This window comes from Electrona antarctica, assembly GCF_951216825.1.
Source record: "Electrona antarctica genome assembly, chromosome: 20".
Classification (NCBI taxonomy): domain Eukaryota; kingdom Metazoa; phylum Chordata; class Actinopteri; order Myctophiformes; family Myctophidae; genus Electrona; species Electrona antarctica.
Window position 1 is genome coordinate 34,608,829 of NC_136801.1, and position 22,397 is coordinate 34,631,225.

General features: G+C 42.2%; 2 protein-coding genes across 2 annotated transcripts in view; one reads left to right on the forward strand and one right to left on the reverse strand.

Moving 5' to 3' along the window:
* The window catches only part of unm_hu7910 (un-named hu7910), a 69,734-nt gene extending 57,956 nt beyond the window's left edge, over window positions 1-11,778 (forward strand). Inside the window, exons 22-26 of the mRNA XM_079490297.1 lie at window positions 484-621; window positions 2,793-2,925; window positions 3,908-3,999; window positions 4,907-5,040; window positions 6,028-11,778. Of these exons, the coding sequence (XP_079346423.1) occupies window positions 484-621; window positions 2,793-2,925; window positions 3,908-3,999; window positions 4,907-5,040; window positions 6,028-6,178 (648 nt within the window). The 3' untranslated portion in view covers window positions 6,179-11,778. The remainder of the gene's footprint in view (window positions 1-483; window positions 622-2,792; window positions 2,926-3,907; window positions 4,000-4,906; window positions 5,041-6,027) is intronic.
* Window positions 11,779-13,491: 1,713 nt separating this feature from the next.
* On the reverse strand, window positions 13,492-22,125 carry LOC306912798 (uncharacterized protein; the record flags this gene model as incomplete). Its single annotated transcript, XM_079489254.1, has 7 exons — window positions 21,995-22,125; window positions 21,196-21,424; window positions 19,264-19,310; window positions 17,488-17,752; window positions 16,472-16,533; window positions 15,708-15,735; window positions 13,492-13,502 (listed from the first exon to the last, which is right to left on the reverse strand). Exons 4-7 carry the CDS (start codon window positions 17,741-17,743, stop codon window positions 13,492-13,494), a joined length of 357 nt encoding a protein of 118 aa, XP_079345380.1. The 5' UTR covers window positions 17,744-17,752; window positions 19,264-19,310; window positions 21,196-21,424; window positions 21,995-22,125.
* Window positions 22,126-22,397: the final 272 nt, after the last annotated feature.

The following is a 22,397-nucleotide window of genomic DNA, read 5'->3' on the forward strand; positions in this document are numbered from 1 at the left end:
ACACAGAGGAGAGAGCCCTCCCCTCCCTGAAACAAAGAGAGAGAAACAAGAAGAGGTGCACCCCATTGCACAGACACGATCGGCTTGGTATGAAGCCATTCTTTTGCCCGGAGTTGCATGGGAGTCTCCGAGCAGCCATTACGTGACAATACTGGGGTTGCCTCCCATCCTGTTTTCAGGAAGGGAGGGGGAGAGGCATTTTTTTCTTTTTTTTTTTAATCACATGATCGGAGTGTTGTGCTATCATCCAATGCTAGTTGGTAAAGTGCCCGGGTGTGTAGAAAGACGATTGAAAGTAATCAATAAAAACATGCGGTAAACGTAGAAATCCCTTTCCGGCATCGGACCGTTGGGATTTGAACCACGTAGAAATCCTTCTCCTGCAATGACTGTGTTAAGAGTGTCTGATGAATGCCTAAATTATAGATTGTTTAATTCAATGTCAATCTATCTCTCTCTCTCTCTCTCTCTCTCTTTCACCAGGCCTATCATTGGTATGAGTTGGGTCATCAGAGGGGTCATTTTGCGTCCGTGTGGCAGAGATCTTTATACAATGTGAAGGGACTTAAAGCTCAGCCCTGGTGGACGCCTAAAGAGACCGGATACACTGACCTGGTCAAGGTATACTTTGTACTTTGTGTGTGTGCGTCTGTGTGTGCATGTGTGTGTGTGTGTGTGTGTGTGTGTGCGTGCGTGCGTGCGTGCAGGGGTGTCACGGTTTACCGAATTACGGTAACACCGTGGCAGAAACAGCCACGGTGTTGATACCGTCAGATTTCCGACCTTACGGTATTTTATTTTTTATTTAAATAATTTGTATAATTTTTTAACCCATTTTTTCTTACGGTATTTTAATGCAGGGTCGAAGGGCGTCGCATGCTGCGCATATGCAGCGCAACTCCACTCGCACGACTCGCAGACTGAGGCAAAACATTTATTTTCACCACACAGCTGCGGTAGATTGAAAAGGTGCATTTGGGGGCACTGGTATATATATTTTTTGATTATTATTAAAAAAATGAATAGTGTGAAATACCGAGGTATAGGGTACCAATACCGTACTGTAAATTCTCATACCGTGTGTGTGTGTGTGTGTGTGTGTGTGTGTGTGTGTGTGTGTGTGTGTGTGTGTGTGTGTGTGTGTGTGTGTGTGTGTGTGTGTGTGTGTGTGTGTGTGTGTGTGTGTGTGTGTGTGTGTGTGTGTGTGTGTGTGTGTGTGTGTGTGTGTGTGTGTGTGTGTGTGTGTGTGTGTGTAGCAATTTGGCATAACAACTGTGTTAAAAATAATGAGCCCAGCGAGGCCAACTTTGACTTTGCAGATGATATCTGTCTTCTTTCTCACAAGCACCAACACGCACAGTCAAAGCTAACACTACCCTCCGAAGAGGCAGCCAAGACTGGCCTCAAGATAAACGTGAAAAAGGCAGAACTCATGAAGGTGAACAACAAACAGGACCTCCCAGTCCAACTACAGGGAGACAACATCAAAGAGACTGACCGCTTCACATATCTCGGGAGCATACTGGGCAAAGATGGTGGATCAGATGATGACATCAAAAGCAGAATAAACAAGGCCAGACACGTTTTCACCACGCTACGACCCATCTGGAACTCCAAGGCAGGGGTTCTCAACCCGTGGGTCGCGACCCCTCGGGGGGTCGCCAAATTATTTTAGGGGGTCCCCAAATTATAAAAAAAAAATATATATATATATATATTTTTTTAAATTTTATTTTCACGATTTTTTAAAAATAGCAGACCTACAAGCTCGTAGCGCGCCACTCGGTGGCGCGCTATGAGCTTGTAGATCTGCTATTTTTCAATAGCTAAATTATAACATAATGCTTAAAACACCAAAAGGGGTTCCCGCCCAAAATGGGTTAAGGTTATTGTAGCAGTCAATTTATATTGGGGGTCTGGAGGGGGCGGGGCGGGGGTCCCGAGACATTGCCAAAGCATTTCCGGGGGTCCCCGGCCAAAAAGGTTGAGAACCCCTGCTCCAAGGCACTGTCGCTCCGAAATAACACCAGCATATTTAACACCAACGCAAAGTCAGTTCTCCTCTATGGATCAGAGACATGGAGAGTGACAAATATTACCACCAACAAACTCCAGACGTTTGTCAACAGATGCCTGAGACGCATTCTGAACATCAGGTGGCCAGCCTGTTGGAGAAAACTAACCAAAACTCCCATCAGCCAGGATGTGAAGAAGAGAAAGTGGGGGTGGATTGGACACACCCTCCGAAAACCTACTGACAACATCACTAGGCAAGCACTGGACTGGAATCCACAGGGTAAAAGAAAAGTAGGGAGGCCAAAACAGACCTGGAGAAGATCAGTGGAGAGAGTGAGGCAAAGACGACCGGACTATCGTGGGCCCAGCTGAAGAAAACTGCTCAAAACAGAGTCCGATGGCGGGGTGTGATTGAGGCCCTATGCTCCACCTAGGAGCCTACAGGAATACGTCAAGTAAGTCAAGAAATTAAGTAAAGGTTCTCCAAAATGTTGACGCGTTTCGGCAGAGCTTTCTTCAGAGCACACGAAAACTACGGCCAGGAACGGATCATTGCAGCTCATAGCCAACACTCCCCCAAGGCTAGCCAGCAGCACTAGCTAGCCATGATTAGCCATGATTTGACTAGGGTCAAATAGACTTCAGTCCATTTCTATTGGCAGATCATTTTCTTCTTCAGTAGTCTGAACACAGTCTGTCTGTGTCTCTCTCTCTCTCTCTCTCTCTCTCTCTCTCTCTCTCTCTCTCTCTCTCTTTCTCTCTGTCTATCTCTCTAGTCTCTAGAGCGTAGTTGGCGTGTCATCAGAGAGGAGGCGGAGTCAGCGATGAATCTGACATCATCGTTCGTCCCGGAGGAGGAGAACCTCAGGGAGACCGGAGACTGGGGGCAGTTCACGCTGTGGCAGCAAGGTGGCAGCACTGAGCGTGCACACACGCACTCGCACCCTCACGCACACACACATGCATGCACGCGTGCGGCGTGCGCACACACGCACACACACACTACACAGCAATTCTTGTCCACAACACAGGCACACAGTGAAGTATAAAGCAGGCATTATAAGTCCAACTCTTATCAGGAATAGATATTCTAAATGAAATTCTATTTAAATTCAAAAAGGGGCTTTATCGGCATGCAAACAAAAAAGAACATTTACATGGACAAAGAACAAGTGGAACAAAAACAATCAAAAGTGGAAAATGTGCTCCTCGGAGCACAGATCTCCGCCATGCGCGGGTAGCAAAGATTGACCTCATGGTGGCGCTATATACCAGAACACTGTGCAATGCTCTTGAATGGAGGTTCTTCCGTGGCCTACGTTCAAGTTTCTCACTGATGACGTGCCTCCTCTGAAAGCCTGACGGATGCATCTTGATCACATGACTACAGAGATAACGTGTACCGATTTGGTTGAGGCTTGGACAAAATGGGTATGAAGTAGCAAGAATCGAAAAGAAAATGCAACACAGTGGGGAAACTTGTCAGGTGAAAATGGGCATGGGAGAAAACTATCTTACAAAACCATGAGAAATATAAGAAATGTGCATTTTCTGTCAGAAATAGTTGTTCATCACCATAGGAAGGTTAACATGGTATAAACTTTTGAAACACATGACAGTAGCATTTAAATGTTTTCAATGTTTGCATTCACTTCACTTACGTATGACCCATTTATGACAGGTTTTTACTCTTTGTTGCCATAGTAAACAGTACAAAGTTTTTCCAGAAAACGGTCAGGATTTAGAAGGCGTATTTAGAATCAGCCTCAGTCCTAAATGGGATAACACTATGAAATATCACTGACATGAAATGTTTACACTTGTTATACTCAAAAGTATAGTAATTCAAGCTGTATTGTGCGTGCGTGTGTGCGCATGTTTGTGTGTGCAGGCAGGAAGGCAGCTGATGCGTGCCGCAGTGTTCCAAAGACCTGCGCTCTACTGGAGCGGTTCCCTGACGCTACAGGCTGCAAGAGAGGACAGGTTAGAGTGTGTGTGTGTGCGTGTGCATGTGTGCTGGTTCACAAATCACACATTTTTCAGTCCTGAGATTTTATTGTTGTTTAATCCACCGTCGCTGTTTGATGACATAACGTAGAGTGGTCCTAATGGGCAAAAGAGGTGGCTGAAATGTGCCTGAATAATGTGTTTGATATTAACTGTACAATATGTGAAGACATTGAAGGGGAGACAGTAAGCCGAAGTAGTATTTATGAATACTATGGGGCAAGTTGGGAGGCAAGTGGAGTGCTGGTAAACTCGATCCTAGCAAACAGACACCACGTCGACCCTGTTCTGATTCTGGTAGTGGGAATAGATTTAAAAAATCACACCCGGGCCGTGTGAAGTGAGGGGTGATCTTATAATCATCATTTGCTCAGACACATATCACGTAAATTCTCCATCATACATCATCTCATTCCGGCCAATCAGAATTTGTGTCCTCACCTTCGTCTTCAATGTTTGTGTTGAGAACACTCAAAATTGTCCATTCATTGTCAATGGGATTTAATGTTTGTGTAGGACAAAATTTGTGCACATACACCAAAAGCTGGACTAAATGGTGCATTTATATAGTGCCTTTATCCAAGGCACTTTACATGGATTGTGCATTACATTCACCCATTCACACACACACACACACACACACACACACACACACATTCATACACCGATGGCGGCGGAAACCATGCAAGGCACCAACCTGCTCATCGGGAGCAATTAGGGGTTCAGAGTCTTGCTCAAGGACACCTCAACACTAACTCTGGGGGAGCCTGGGATTGAACTGGCAACCTTGCGGTTCCCATCCGGCCAATCTACCCCTGAGCATCCGCCGCCCCCAACTAATAATCGTGTGTGTGTGTGTGCGTGTGTGTGCGTGCGTGTGCAGATCAAGTTCTCGGTGATGAGGCCAGGCACTCATGTGTGGCCTCACACGGGGCCCACTAATTGCCGCCTGAGGATGCACCTGGGTCTAGTGGTTCCTAAACATGGATGCTCCATACGATGCACCGACCAGACCAGGTACAGTACCACCACGCTTCCCAAAGAGGGCTACGGGGAAACCCCTAGTGGTCCTTGAGAGAGTTCCAGGGGGTTCCCTGCAGCTAAATGATAATTACGAACCAAATGGACCCTTAGGGGTCTGCAACTCAGAGAGTGTACAAATGGAACCAAATGTGGTTCCATTTGTACACTCTGAGTTAAATTAACTTTTCCTTTAGGGCCCCCACCCTATGGAATGCTCTGCCCCTGGAAATCAGGCTCGCTGAGTCTGTTCCACATTTTAAATCTCTACTTAAAAACTAATTTGTATAGACTAGCCTTTAATCCTAATTTCTCCTGATTGTGTTCTATTGATTGTTTACTCTGCCTTAGCTTCCTGTTTCTACTATTATGTACGGAATTGATTGTCTGTATTATTATTGTTTGCTTTGCATTGTTTTAAATGTTCCTGCTTTGTGTGCTGTTTACTTTTGCTGTTTCCTTTTGTAAAGCACTTTGTAACGTTGTTTTGAAAGGTGCTATAGAAATAAAGCTTTATTATTATGTATTATTAAATTGATTTTACAATATACATTGGGGTCCCAGGGATAGAAATGCCATTAAATGGGGGACCGTAGCCTAATTCAGGTCAAACCTGGGGTCCTTGAGATGAAAATGGTTGAGAGTATTGATACAGTATTGATACTTTTACTTAAATAAATGGAGTACTTTTCCCACCGCTGACTAATACTACTGCTAATAATAACATAATGATGAGAATAACTGCAGTAAATGTTGTCGTCGTCGTCACAGGCACTGGGAGGAGGGCAAGGTGTTGATAATAACATACTAATGAGAATAACTAAATGTTGTCGTCGTCACAGGCACTGGGAGGAGGGCAAGGTGTTGATAATAACATACTAATGAGAATAACTAAATGTTGTCGTCGTCACAGGCACTGGGAGGAGGGCAAGGTGTTGATAATAACATACTAATGAGAATAACTAAATGTTGTCGTCGTCACAGGCACTGGGAGGAGGGCAAGGTGTTGATCTTTGACGACTCGTTTGAACACGAGGTGTGGCAGGAAGCGGACAGCGACAGGCTCATCTTGATCGTGGACGTCTGGCATCCGCAGCTCACCGCCCAGCAGAGACAGACCCTGTCCCCCATCTAGTCTGTCTGTCTGTCCCACACCAAGACTGTCCCCAGCAGGGACAGACCCTGTCCCCCCATCTAGTCTGTCTGTCTGTCTGTCCCCACCGACACTGTCCCCCGTCCAGTCTGTCTGTCCCCACTGAGACTGTCCCCCACGTAGACTGAATGAATGGCAGCATGCAGAGACAGACTCACTCTGTCCCCCACTGAGACTGTCCCCCAGACTGAATGAATCACTGACTGACTGACTTGTGACTTATCTGTGGATAAACTGATACTCTGACTGACACTGCTTCCAGACTGTATATAAACACTAGACGGACAGACAGACAGACAGACAGACAGACAGACAGACAGACTGACTGACTGACTGACTGACTGACTGACTGACTGACTGACTGACTGACTGACTGACTGACTGACTGACTGACTGACTGACTGTGTTCAGACTACTGAAGAAGAACATGATGTGCCAATGGAAATTGACTGAACTCTGTTTGACCCTAGCGCTAACCGCAGTTAGTGCTAGCTAATCATGGCTAGCTAGTGCTGCTGGCTAGCCTTGGGGGGATTGTTGGCTATGAGCTGCAATGATCCGTTACTGGCCATATTTTGCTGTCTTGGCTAGATGTGCTAAAGCCTGGCTAGCTTTAACCAGCAGTGCAGTGGAAACCAGACACGCAATAGCCTGGCCCAGCCCGTATGGTTTCTGGTCTAGAGGGGGCGGGTGCCGGCCAAATCAGGCGGTGGATCCTATTGGTGCACCGATCTGAGCGCCCACCCTCTGCCCCCTCCTCCCCTCTCTTCGCCGGTAGAAAACAGCGGAGGACACTGACGTCACCAAATTTGAAGCGACGCGTTATTGGTTAGCGAAACACAAGGAAGTGGGCTTCCTATGCCAGATCTTCCAATGTGTTTCCCCAGGCTTTTGTTTTAGAGCCAATTATGCGAACGAAAATAAAAGCCCATGGGTTACCGAGGCTAGTTACGCAATGACCTGCGGAACATATCGCTGTCGAGCAGACACCTTGCGTCTTGTGTGTTTTTCATTTTCTTTTGTCGACAGAAAAGTAGCAAAAACGGCCGACCTACGGATGTACATTTGCTATTTTTTGCTATATTTGAACTTTCTTTTTTCAAGTGAAAGTGGCTCAGTGTGTGTGTGGGTGTTATGTATACGGAACCAATGACGAGTATCAACAAGAGCTTGTGACTAAAATGATAACTACAGTACATTGGATCCGTTTGGATTTGGAACCCAGCTTATTCTTTATCTTTACATTTACAAGGAGATATACAAGGTTTCCACCTGACGGCGACAATTTAGAGTTTAGTGTTTCCAGCTGTGTCACAGTTGCACTCAATTTAACGGTCACCTTTTTATGATTTCTATACATTCATTCATTCATTCATAAACAAATATCCTTACAGGTCTGTAGCTCTGACAGTGCGTGTTAACACCCAGAACGCCCAGGGTTATTTAATCCATTAAATCATAGCGCCCAGCGATTTATAGCAGTGGAGCACATTTAGCGACGGACCGGATGCTATCCCGGATGTGGCTGAAGTAGCTAGATGTAGCCAAAACACTCTCGATGCGATCAACAACAACGGGAGGTATGGTTAATTCTAACGCGACTAGCGACGGGACCGCAATGGGCCATCTAACACATACTATTTTCTTAGAATTGGACAGAATTTAGATAATGAGTTATTCAAGATTTAGGATTTTTTATCTCGTCGGCTAAAATGGGGGAGGAAAATGTTCGATGACGTCCCACCGGAAAATAACATTGAATGTTCCGCAACAACATACACTCCCAGCCTGTGGAGTGATCGGTTTTTTATATCAATAATCTCCGTCCTTTTGATCAATCTCCGTCCTGAGCGCTGGGCGTTACTAATTGATTGAACGGAGAACTCCGTCCTTGCCGCTCAGGGTGTTAACAGCGGGAGAACGACACAGGAGGGCGAGCGACACATGAATTTAATTGGCTATCGCCTAATCATCCGCTATCACCGGACGACGTCGCCCCAAAAGATGAATTATTTTCATATTTCCGGCCAATGTTCCTCCGCCCACTTCTCGACCATCGCGGGTCCCCTTGACAAATAATGCACTTCCGGAAAATTTCGTCTGGCTGTCGCCCGCTGTTAAAACGCACTGAGAGAGTTATGGTGGTCCTTGAAATGAAAGAAAAGTTTTTGAGTGCCTCTGGTAATTGTATAGCACAGGGGTTCTCAACCCGTGGGTCGCGACCCCTCGGGGGGGTCGCCAAATTATTTTGGGGGGTCCCCAAATTATTTTCAAAAAAAAAAAAAAAAAAATCACGATTTTTCAAAAATAGCAGACCTACAAGCTCGTAGCGCGCCACTCGGTGGCGCGCTATGAGCTTGTAGATCTGTTATTTTTAAATAGCTAAATTATAACAATGCTTAAAACACCAAAAGGGGTTCCCGCCCAAAATGGTTTAAGGTTATTGTAGCAGTCAATTTATATTGGGGGGCGGGGCGGGGGTCCCGAGACATTGCCAAAGCATTTCCGGGGGTCCCCGGCCAAAAACGTTGAGAACCCCTGGTATAGCAGACGTGAAGTCCACATACCAGCTCTGACAGTGTACCCAAACAGTAGTAGCGGCAAGATGCCGCCGAGAGCAGGCGTCTCTTCCGGGGTTTTCAGTTTTTTTTTTTGCTGACGCTGCACGTTGCAACCGCGCGCGAGCGTCATTTCCATCCACACTGTCCGAGCCGTATATATGTGGACTTCACTGCACCGTCAGTGTGATATGAAACGCTTCCGAAAACGCTTCCAAAATGTGACGGAACCAATTCCTGTTGGATCTAGTTCCAGTTCCTTTTCCTCCATGTCCCACACTAGCTGTGTGAGTGACGCTTAAAGCTGTGGTCCGCTACTTTCGGTTTTCACGAGTGCCCACATTTCCACCCGTTTTAGCTGTAACTTAGAGCTTGTTTGGGAAGGCGAGATATGCCCCTGTGAATTTCATGCAATAACTCTCGTCACCCAGTTGGTGTCCTATAATGCGACCATGATTTCAACCCTAGATGTCTCAATAGAAGCGCAGGGAGACCAAATATAACCACCAAACTCTGGTGGTTATATATGGTAAGAAAACCCCAGACCACAGAACATCTACTAAGTTCAGGTTTTTTGGGTGCAATTGAGCTCAGAAAACCTCAAGCTAAAAGGGGGGGGGGGGGGGGGGGAGAAAATGATCGTGTTTGAAATGACCAAACCTCACCAATGAGGCGTGACGATTTGGGAGCGTACGGGAATGGTCATGCTCCCCGACGAGCCGCTTGGAGTGCAAACCACGCCCTGACCATTCTCCATTGGCTGGCTGTTTCCAGAATGTAGAATAACGTGCATCCGTTAAAACGGCTTTATAAATCAGAGTTCATAAATAGATGGATAGATGGCCGCCTTGTGAGCTATTTATTATTTTTTTTACGCGAATGGAGAAGTCAATTCACGTGTCTAACTCACCGTCCCGTCCCCCCCCCCCCCCCCCTCTCTCTCTCTCTCTCAGACACAGGAGAGTGCACAAAATAACGGGCGAGTTGATATTAAAGACAGTGAATATTTTCTCATATGATATTTCAACCTCCCTCTCTCTCTCACTTAGAGAGAGCACTGAACTGCACTGAACTCACGAGCGAGTTGATATTAAAGTGAATGTTTTCTCATGCCAATGAAAAAGCTCTGTATAGGAGATTCTACACAGCTGTGTTGACCCCACACATCCCTGTGATAACGATACAGATGATTTATAGAATATATACTATAGAAATGTATAAATCGAGCGGCTCGCCGGGGGGGTGGGGCGGGGGCGTGTCTTTCCCACCATTCCCATACGCTCCCAAAGTGTGCACCAATGAGACAAAGAGTGAGTAGACAGAAATGCTGCTATCTTATAATAAGCAATAGAGCGTCGCAGTCCCGCCCCCTTTCATGGCGACGAGCGGCACGGAAGAGAATTTCCCGCTCATTTTTTTCCCCACAGACGTTTCAGACGGGGGTACAGGCTTTAGTTCTGACATACTAACAGTCCGACAGTCCTTAGACCGACACCCTTCTCCAAAAACCCTAACCGCAAGCACGACGCAACGCATGTCGGACCAACGCATGTCGGGAGCAACGGGTCATTTCCGCATGTCGGACGTTTGGTGTGTCGGATAAGCATGTGCGCCCCTCAGAGAGTATTTATTTAAAGACCTGTAAGCCCAACTCGGATGGTGACAAATCAGGACAATAAACACTTTTTTGGGCCGAACAAATAATTAGAAAAAAACAAAAACAACAAAAAAAGTGTTGTGTACCCTGCCCTTTTTTCCTCTTTCTAATTATTTATTCAGCCCAGAAAATTGTGTTTACAGAGGGTATGCGTGTGACATCATCATCAAACCCAGAGGTTATCCAGGAACGCCTACTGAGTGGCAAAAAAACTACTTTGTGGCCTTGACCACCCATTCATCCGAACAGAAAATGTGTATTTGATTGCATTAAACGACGATAAACTACATTAAACTCACTTTGTCACTGATTCTGCCACTCTATTTGCCATTCACTTTATGCATGTGCATACCCTCTATTGTCATGATTTGTCACCATCCGAGTTGGCTTTGTCTGAGGCTTACAGGTCTTTAACCCATTTTTGGCGGGAACCCCTTTTGGTGTTAGCATTATGTTATGCTTTAGCTATTGAAAAATAGCAGATCTACAAGCTCATAGCGCGCCACCGAGTGGCGCGCTACGAACTTGTAGGTCTGCTATTTTTGCTAAATCGTGAAAATGTGGCGCAAATCTTTGAATATATATTTCAGAGCGAACATTTTTAACTAAAATATTGGCTTCTGGGGGGGGGTCCCTGGAACTACATATTTTGAGATGGGGGTCCGTGGCCCAATAGAGATCATTCTGGGCGTCCTTGACATGAAAAAGGTTGAGCACCACTGAAACATGGGTTTTTCAGAAAAATGTTAGGATTTTAGAAGACATTTTTTTTAATCGACCTCAGTCCAAAATGGGTTAAATAAATACTTTCTGAAACGTCTATGGGAAAATTCCGGGCCGCTCGACGGGGTCGGGCCTGCGGCACTCTATATTGTGAGGACCAATTATATGAAGATGTGGTTGAAAAATGGGTGAAATGCTCCTTGAATGATTGCAGCTTTAATATGGTAAAACTATTGAAGCACACAGATAGCTACATCAAATGATTGTTGAACGGGGTGTACATTTCCATCCACTGTATTTCACTGTATCACTGTGGTACTACAATTATACACTAAACATATATGATTTATTTGCACAAAGACGTTATTTGTTTTATACTACAATTACCTTTGTCTATTGATCTCAATAGAAGAAAGATTTGTGTGTGTTTTTTTTGCTGCAACATGTGATAGAAACATGTGACCAAGTAGAATGGTCATTTCAGAAACAATTGGGGGCATTTTTCTGCCTTTTACATATTGTGAAAGTAAGGTTTTCAAATGATGTCATTCATTGAAGTCTGAATATATTTGAAGAAGATATGCTTATTTGAATGCTGTTAAACCTCAAACCAAGAATCTGAGTAAAAGGCTGAAGTGTGTGCAGTTTTGTTTCTCTCTCTCACTCACTCACTCACACACACACACACACACTCACACACACACACACTCACTCACTCACTCACACACACACACACACACACACACACACACTACAGGCATTCAGGTAAGGAGTGTGAACAATCCCGCCGTAGTCTGAAAACTCACCTCCTCAGACTCCATCTTAGCCCATAGTACAGTAGTAGTAGCAGCACTTGCCGTAGCACTTGCACTGACGACCTCGCAGGCGTATCCTAAGGCTAAACGTATGTATTTTTGATTCTATGTAGACATACATAGCACTCTATAGTTTATACTCATAGCTTCACTATACAGATATTATACTGTTAGACCAGATACTGTACTATGGTTCTTAGCTAAGAACCTGTCGGCAAGAAAGGCAAACAAAATGTAAACTTGTTTTTTTTTTTTTTTTTTTTTATTTGAATAAAGCAATTTTAAAAAAACCAATATAAACAGAAACTTCAGCATAACAAGCAGTACAAAATAATTTAAAAAAAATAAACTTTGGGAAATCTTTGATAACATGATTCACCTACTAATATCATATCAGTTGAAACAGTTGAAAGTTGTTCAAATGCAGCCTTGTATGGCATTCTAATGACCTCAGGAGTAGATTTGTACAGGATTTAAATTTTAGATGCAAAAGGAAAACGTAGCCAAATGGACCTGTCCCCCAAACTATGTCCCCGCCCTGACACACAGCAACTTCATTCACTGCTGTGTCATTGCACTTTAAGTACAGTAGAGGTCACTGTCCACCCAAAGACGATCACCTATAGCAGTGGTTCCCAATCTTTTTCATGTCAAGGACGCCCAAATTGACTCTAATATAGGCCGCTGACCCCCATTTGACAAGATATGCCAGGGACCCTAGCAGTGATTCTTAACCCGTTTAATTTCAAGGACCCCCAGTTTGACATGCATTAGTCTACAGGCCCCCATTGAATGACCTTTCTACCTCTGGGACCCCAATTTATAGTGTAAAATCAATGTTAATTTAACTCTGGGAGTGTACAAATGGAACCAAAAGGACCTGTTAGGGTCCGTTTGGTTCCATTTGTACACTCAGAGTTACAGACCCATTATTTATATATTATTTTAAGAACATTCCTTAAAAAAAAGAAAAATGGATTTGAGAACTCCTCAAGTTGCAACCTTTTGGAAAGCTTCTAATCATCATCATCATCATCATCAGATCTAGCATCAATCACGCGTTTAACATCAACAAGGACATTTGCAATCCTAGACCCTATTTCTTCCCCGATTCTTCGACCCTGTTTTGCTCCAGCAGGTCCATCCTTGGCTCCTATTGCTGCACTTAGAGTTGTAGAATACACTGATGTGACAATTTTCTTAAATTCTTCTTCACCTTTTGTTCCTGCATGGTGACAGACGGTGCATTAAGATAACATTCTTATGGCTGCCAATCATTTGAGCTTTCCAGAAAATATGGCTTAATTACAATTTACAATTTAGGCATTTGCCCCCCCCCAGAGCACAAAAGTTGTTCAGCATGAGCAGACACGTATAGTATTGAAGTTTTATTGCTGACGGTCAAACAGTCCATGAGTCCTATTCATTTTCAATTGAGTGCTATAGCGCCACCGTTTGGCCAATGGTCGTGGGTTTTGTGTCTTCTCCGTTTGGCAAAACCCTCTTCCCTATTGCCGTGTTTCACAAATACCGTCTGCACAGTTAAGTCAGAACTGCAAAAAGCGGCGGAATAAGAAAAACAAAGTAGAGAAACAATAAGGGACCCTTCGGGCTTGGCCCGTTAATTGCACTTGAGTACCATAAGCTAAAGTACAACTATTAGTGTTAACCGTTCTACTCACACCCTGAACTACACACTAGCTGTTCATCTGCTCACTGAAGGATCAATCTTGTTCAGATTATGTACTTGTTTTATTATTTAACTGTGTCACGGGGCAACCCGTGCCCTATAGACACTAGAAGACTCCACAATGTAAAAGTGAACATTACAAAGGCACACTGCACAGCTGCTTCCATTAATCAATTATTGACTGTCATCAAGCTGGCTTGGAGGTGTGTTTATGTGTAGCAGCGTATACTCTTATCTGTGTTGGCAGTGTTGCCTAATTCTATTGTAATTGTATTGTGATTTATTTGAGAAACAGTCTATTAAGGAAATGTGTAATTGTATAGTTGGTTTAACTCATATGGGTCATGGTTTACCTTGTTTGAGTTGATTGTTCCAATTACTAATCATTGTGGGTGGGTCTCACCTGGTATATAAGGGAGGCTGGAAATGTTGAGTGGGGAGAATAGGCCTATCTCACAGCCCGTTTTTCACGCCCACTTCCGGTAAATAGTGGTGACTTTAACATGAGCATTTACACGTTTTTTTCTCTGGAGAATCTAAGTACATTTTCTAATGTAAAAATGTGACAGACCAATATTATTATGAAGCAAACAATATGGTAAATCAGCTCGAACAGATAGAACAAACCTTACCTTGAGAAAACATAAGTTGTAGACTTCTTAAATTACCTCTGTTAACATGAAGCGTCTATGGAGTGACGTCACGCTATCACCACTAACCCCGAAAGGGGGCGTATTAAGGGGGGCGGGGAAATTCTGTGAGATAGGCTTATTGCTCAGTTGGCTTGACTATCAAGTTGACAACACCAAGGGAGAGCTGCCAGGGTCCTCAGAGAAGGCATAGCCTCGGTTTTTGAAAGTGTATTTTGGCCAGTATTATTTTTATAAACAAAACAATAGGCTAAATGTTACCTAGTTTCCCTTTAACACTAAAACACTAAACTTAACTTTTGTCAAACATAAAATAATTACATGGCAACCTGAGGTACTCTACTTTAATATTTCATCATGACTTTATAAAAAAACAAAATAGGTAAAAATCTGTGAATAATGTGGGTAGGTATAGAACATTCCTTAAAAAAAATAAAAATGGATTTGAGAACTCCTCATTTTGCAACCTTTTGGAAAGCTTCTAATCATCATCATCAGATATAGCCTCAATCACGCGTTTAACATCAACAAGGGCATTTGAAATCCTAGACCCTATTTCTTCCCCGATTCTTCGACCCTGTTTTGCTCCACCAGGTCCATCCGTGGCTCCTATTACACTTAGAGTTGTAGAATACACTGATGTGACAATTTTCTTAAATTCTTCTTCACCTTTTGTTCCTGCATGGTGACAGACGGTGCATTAAGATAACATGGTTATGGCTGCCAATCATTTGAGCTTTCCAGAAAATATGGCTTAATTACAATTTACAATTTAGGCATTTGCCCCCCCCAGAGCACAAAAGTTGTTCAGCATGAGCAGACACATATAGTATTGAAGTTTTATTGCTGACGGTCAAACAGTCCATGAGTCCTATTCAAAGTTTGCATTTTCAATTGAGTGCTATAGCGCCACCGTTTCAAGTTGACAACACGAAGGGAGAGCTGCCAGGGTCCTGAGAGAAGGCATAGCCTGTTTTCAGTTTCTTTAATTCTTGGTTTGTTGTTTTTGTCTTCTTTTAGTTTGTGTTTATTTCTTACTTTCGGTTTTTGAACGTGTATTTTGGCCAGTATTTTTTTTTTAAGTATTATGTTTTGTGGTCCGGTATATGGGCTATTTTTATTTTATTTTGGAGGTAAATAAATACAAAACAGATTATTGGATTTATTCTATTCTCGGAGCCTTGGCAACTGTTACAAACTGCATGAGATCAGATTAATTCAACTTTTTTTTTACTCCTGTAAATAATTAAAACGTTGTCTTAAATTCTTCCGTTTTGCCATTCTCACAGTGCACTACCTACCACCAGCCTATTCTGTTTCCAAATATCCATTGGCAGCAAAGCAAGTGTTCTCTGACTTGCCCAACCCATTGTTTACCATGTTGAGTGAATGACAAAACATTAAAATATTCATCTCACCTGCGGATCCAGTGGAGCTAGAGGTAGACTGGGGAGAGAGTAGAGACATAGACCAGTACAGATCAATACATTTGACCAGTAAAACAACCCATCTACAGTACAAGCTCACAACGCCTAGTGTGTTTGCCTCTTTCTTATGTCATAATTTGACCATTTATAAAGGTCTTAGAAGTCCCCCCAGCCCGCCACGCCATAACATGGTGCTATAGTGTGAAATAAGCATAGAAGACAGGTCACTTCCGCCCGCGCCGGAAGTGATGGTAGTGTTGTATCTGTAGGGGAACAGACTCGGGGCAACGCAGAAGTGCATTAAAATATTAGCACAACTTTTGTTCAACTTTGACCCCTCTATCACATGGAACTATTTGTTGGGTCTACACCCATGGTAGAAATAGGTCAACAATAGTTAGTTTTGTGAATTAATTAACTTTTAATGCGTGGCCCCCTGTGCCCCTCACAAAATGACCGGAACTACTTAATATACAGTTGCAACCACTATATTAATGGGAAGTATTTCATACAGCTTAAGTTAAAAAATTCTGAGCTATCCCTAATTATGAAAGGTTTACTAAATAATTATTCATGATGCTACAGGAACCATGTCTAAGTTCCATTCATGTTTTATTACATTTAACGTGGAATATTTTTGGATGGTCAAAAATGTTAAATAAATACAAAAGATTTGGAAGGATGCACTATGAATCTTGATTGGCTGTTGAAATACTGAGCCATTGTACAGTGACAAAACAAAAATAGAGTTTTACCTGAAACTCTGAGCCTGAGGGATTTTCTTTTTTTTTTCTTTTTACACCATCGCTGGACAGCCCTGTTGAAAGACACGTATTTTAAATATACTGTGTGTGTGTGTGTGTGTGTGTGTGTGTGTGTGTGTGTGTGTGTGTGTGTGTGTGTGTGTGTGTGTGTGTGTGTGTGTGTGTGTGTGCGTGTGCGTGTGCGTGTGTGTGTGTGTACGTGGACATATAGACATGGGCTTCAGCCCCTGCCCTTTTGGCCATCTGTCAGTGAAAAGTGCCCTCTCCAAACCATGGAAGCAGCATTTACTATGGTGACAAAAACGTAAATGCTCCCTCTCTCCATACCATATACTAGAAGGCAGCATTCAATTTAATTGCCGCTTTCTTATACTCTCAACTGGAATGTAGCATTTTACGTTGAAAGAATTGCCCTCTGTACCCTACTAGAAATCCATGTGTGGACAAGAAAAACTAAGTTTTATACTGTTCATTTCAAATAATTTGTCACACAGCAGGGACAGGAAATATGTCTAAAGTGACCAAGGCAACAAGGTTGTCTTCCACCATTGTAATATTGAATTGCGATATACATAATCAGACAGTGACAGCACAAGCCCTATGGCCTCGGAGACCGCAGGCATTTTGTTATCCAAGGCCCCCCAGACCCAGACCCCTGTGACAGCTTGACATATTTGCAGGTTTCCTGTCATGAAGGAAGAGCAGTTACAATAGCCTATACACACTACATCAGGGGTGGGAAACTTTGACGATGGAGAGGGCCACTATAGTTCCACACTCACTCCAGAGGGACACATTGCATATTATGTAGCAAAATGCGTTTTGAGCCTGTATAGATCAGCTATTTTTGCTATTATTTGATTTTGCCGTCTTCACTACACCTTTAATACAATTTCTGACTTTTCTGTTTGGATGAATGTCCTGTCAAAGGGAAATTGCACCTATTTAGCACCTTGCTGGTAAGATGGACGCAGTCTCCATAAGGTCAATTATTCACGTATATATACCTTTCAAAAACCTCTCCACGAGATCGTGCCTTTCGATCTTCTTCAGGATGTCCACCACGATTTCAGTTTCTTTGCCGTGGTAGTGCTGCATGATCAGGTCGGTGGTTCCTGTCCTCACGGTGGACTCCAGCTCGCTCTTTGGGATTCCCTTGAGACCGTTAACCTGCTCGGGTTTTTTCAGAAACCACTTGAACGTGTTGAAGTCATCTTGCGCCAGTTCCCGCAGCACTATCAAGATCGATTGCTCCATGTCCATGGTTGGTAGCTGGCAAAAAATCGAGGATGTTCAAGGACAACTTTAGTTTTTTTCAACCATGGTTCATGTTTTAGGTTGTTATTAGAGAAAGTAAAAGATGCTGCTTTCTTTCGTTTTAGGGATTTTAGCTGTTTTTGACAGAGGGGCGGGCGCATAAGAGCATGGGGCACATTTGGCCGCACCTGTCGGCTCAAATGTGCCCATGCTGTATGTCAGTTTGACACATTCAGTATAGATCTCGTGATCTTTTGTGGCCAGATGTAATTTCCTGAGGTCTATTAGGACTATAGTAAATAATAATAAAAAATAATCGCCATAATATCTTGTAAAAAAAAATTACATATACAAAGAAATGAACACTCATCTTTTACTTTCTCTAATAACGTCCTAAAACATGAACATTGATTGAAAAAAACTAAAGTTGTCCTTTAAGTACAGTACTAAGTACAAGTTTATTGTTACTTACCATCTGGTAAACATGCCAGGAGCATGTGTTTTCATATTGATTAAATTGATTTTGAACGGTCTTATCTTAAGAGGAGGGGTGGCTGTAGACATTAGATAATGAGGGACGGAAATGTTTTAAATTATAGTATTAAACCTGGCTTCTGGATTGACATTGAAGCACTGAGAAAACTGTTGCGCCTTTCTTCGTCCTTTTTTTCCAAACTTGACTACGGTAGCGGTGGTCTCAAAAACATAAGGGAAACTTTGACAGAAAAAGGCTCGCTCACCGTATAGAAAATAGAAGTAAAACTCCTTAGACTGAGACTTAAGAAAATATTTTTATTTTATTTTATCATGCTCATTATCAAGTGCTCTGTGCTCATAGTGCAATTAAAAAGCAAACGTTTGCTTTTTAATTGCACTTTGAGCACAGAGCACTTTATGAGCATGATAAAAGAAAAGACATTGTTTTTCTTAAGTCTCAGTCTTTTCTCAGTTTTACTTCTATTTTCTATACGGTGAGCGAGTATTTTTCTGTCAAAGTTTCCCTTCTGGATTGACATGAAACAATTATTTCATACATGCATTACAATGTAGACCTAGGCCTACATACAATGTACATGCAGTGTTGATTTTGTCGACTAAAACTAAGATGAAAAAATGTTCGTCGACTAATGTTTTTCGCTGACGAAAACTAAATGGAAACTAAAACTAAGCTATGATGACTAAAACTAAGACTGAATATATTGACAATTTCATCAACAAATAAAAACTAGATTAAAGTGTTAGGAAAGGGACTAGTGGACAAGAACACTGAAAGAGATGCCATTTTATGTTTGGTCTACACTAGGCTCAGGTTGTGAGCCTGTAGACCTGCTATTTTCAGTGTGCAATCAAGTGTAAAATCAGGCATTACAACGCCATCAAGGCCTGCCAAAACGCATTTTAGATGACTAAAATCTAAATGACATTTTATTCAAAAGACTATGACTAAAACTATATGAAAATATGCTGTCAAAATCAACACTACAACATACTCATCAAACATGTGTAGTATTCTTTTGGACGATTACCTGCTCAGTTCACATTCAGAAGTAGATGTTCTTTTGCGGAGGAGACACTGAAAAAGGAGACAATTATTTAGGTATTTTTTAACCATTTGGAACCCAATTCTCCCACTTGGGAAACAACATCCACCAGAAAGCTCGTCCAGTCCAGTCACAACGAAACAGCAGAAACAGAAAGTATAGCCAAAGTGAAATCTGACAGATATCGTGTAAAGTAGGCCTAACTATTTCGAGATATTTGTACTTTACTTGAGAGTATTTCCAATTTCCAATACTTTTACTTGTACTCCACTACAATTATTTGAAAACTTTAGTTAGCCTAATAGTTACTTTGGAGATTTGATTTTTGATTAGAAAACATACATTAACCACTTCAATCCTATAACATTTCGGCCATTTGAAAATAGCAGATCTATACAAGTACATTGTGAGCTTGTAGATCTTCTATTTTCAAAAGATTCTATACACATTTTGACTTTTGAAGTTGGACATTCTGCAATGAGTACTTTTAGTAGGCCTATACCCATTTAGGACTTTGATATATTGTAGATGGCAACAAGAACCCCAAAAGGGGTTCCCGTCCTGAAAGGGTTGAGTACATTTTGCTGCAGATGCTTTTGTACTTTTACGTGAGTACAGGACTTGTACTTGTAATGGAGTACATCTATACATTGCAGTATTTATACTTGTATAACACCCATTCTGGGCGGGAATGAACCCCTTTCGGTGTTTTACCCCTTCTGGACGGACGGGAACCCCTTTTGGGGTTCTGTACAGTATGTTGTACAGTATTACAAAATTACAAAATAAATGATGCTGCTATATAAATAGAATTATGGATTTTGTTAGAATCTGGTCTCAGTCCTAAATGGTTTAAGTAAAACATTTGAGTACTTTTTCCACCACGACCTGACGTCGAAATTTTAAAAAAAATGTATTTTTAAAATGTCTTTTTTTATCCTGAAAAACCTCATGTTTCCATATCAGTGGTTCTCAAAAATGATATGTAATTAATTGGCCGCTGACCCCCATCTGAAAATATGTAGTTCCAGGGACCTCCCCAGAAGCAAGGATTTGAGTTAAAAATTGAAACTCTGAAAGAATAATTCAAAGATTTAGGCAAATTTTCACAATTTTTCAATAATAGCAGACCTACAAGTTCATAGCGCGGCACTCGGTGCCGCACTATGAGCTTGTAGATCTGCTATTTTTCAATAGCTAAAGTATACATAATGCTTAAAACACCAAAAGGGGTTCCCGCCCAAAATGGATTAATCATTAGACAGGAGGCAAACTATACAAATATTGCACTGTATTCACTTTACAGTAGTTATTTACTGAAGGAGTATTACACTTTAAAAGCACTTCTTTAACGTCTATATTTGGGCTTTTGTGAAGCACCCCAGACTTTTACATATTTGTTTTTATATAGACACGCCACTCTCCTATAAACACACTGCTACAAACTCTAATTCGAATGCGTGAGGAGGCCGTTATGTTTTGGGCTGTACAATTTACAGTCCAATTCCAAAACATAATTCACATATAATACCCAAAATATATTTGCTGTTGGGCAAAAATATTTCAAGGTATTTCGTTTTTTAGTAGCCTAAATGAATACCCTATAGTATAGTGTATTCATTTAGGCTAGGCCTACTAAAAAGTTGGGTTTAGGGCCTATACCCAACTTTGTCATACTATGGTGTTAAACGAAAGCTCTGCAAGCTTGTAGATTTGAAAAATGCTATTTAAAAAAAAATCTAAAAATAAAATAAAATCATTTGAAGTGAAAGTCTTTCTGGAAAGTATTAGCACGAGCTTGTGAGCGAAACTATATGGAACACAGGTTCTCCCTTTCGACATTTCCTAAAAGTATATATATACTGTATATACAAAAAGGTATGTATAATAGATATTTGACAGAATCTTGTAACTCACCTGAACAGGGGGAATGTGCGAATAGACCAGATGAGAATTAGAATAGTTGCTCATACGATAGACTTCTTCTCAACACTACGAGTTGTTGTGGAGTTTCTCTGAACTCTGAAGGCAGACCGCTGCTGCTGCTGCATACTGTACTTTCACTTTCTCCTGTTCTGGGTCTGGAGGCCGTTTCTGGGAAATGGGCTGATCTGCTGTAAAGCAAGCAGGCACACACACACGCCCACTGGAAACCCCCTCCCACACACACACACACACACACACACACACACACACACACACACACACACACACACACACACACAGGCCTAATGTATATTACTGTACATCACAATGATTATAGTTACAGGATAACATTAATATTGTATGACAGGCTGGAACGTGCAGACAGAGACAGTGGATGAAAGCAAGGACTTAAGGGTCAGGGTAATGTGTTATAATTGTATCCAGATTCGGCTCAAACACAATACAATCTCTGTAAAGCGCCTTGAATAAAAGCGCTATATAAATGCACCATTTACCAAACAAGGGGTTACATTAATTTCGCTCCCATATATGCCACTAATGTGTGGAACGCCCTATAGCCTACCAAAGAAACGTGCATCCCTAGATTCCTTCAAAACCGCTCTCAAAGAGCACGGGCGACTCCAATTCGAAACTGTCCCCTGTCCACCTATCTTTCTTTAACTGTATATACGATGATTTCCTTTTTTTTCATAGAAGGGTATATTTGTACATTTTGTTGACAAAATCGGACATTCTGTGCAAGAAATAAGAATCCTGTTCTTTGACTTACCTTTTTGATCACCTTTGTTGCCATGCTTCCACCTGTTATCGAGAATACAGCCCAAAAATGTTATCTCTTCTTTGCTAGAGATTACTATAATGTCATCAACTTTTTTTTTCTTTTTGTGGCCTTTATTTTATATATTTTATATAGGGACAGACAGGAAATGGGGGAGAGAGATGGGGGAGTGTGATGATCGGGGATCATATTATGAGTGTTATGGTTGTGAGATATTATGAATAGCCTTCGTATGGGCCTATTTATATTTACTAGAGTTCTTACATTGTTATCGGCTACTACACAGTACCTTGTATGCGTTTTCCCTAATCCTCCGCAGGTGGACTGATTGATGATTGACACCTAGAGAAGCTGGCCCGTCTGTCAGGGAGTGATCGGCCCTGACTGGCTGTCG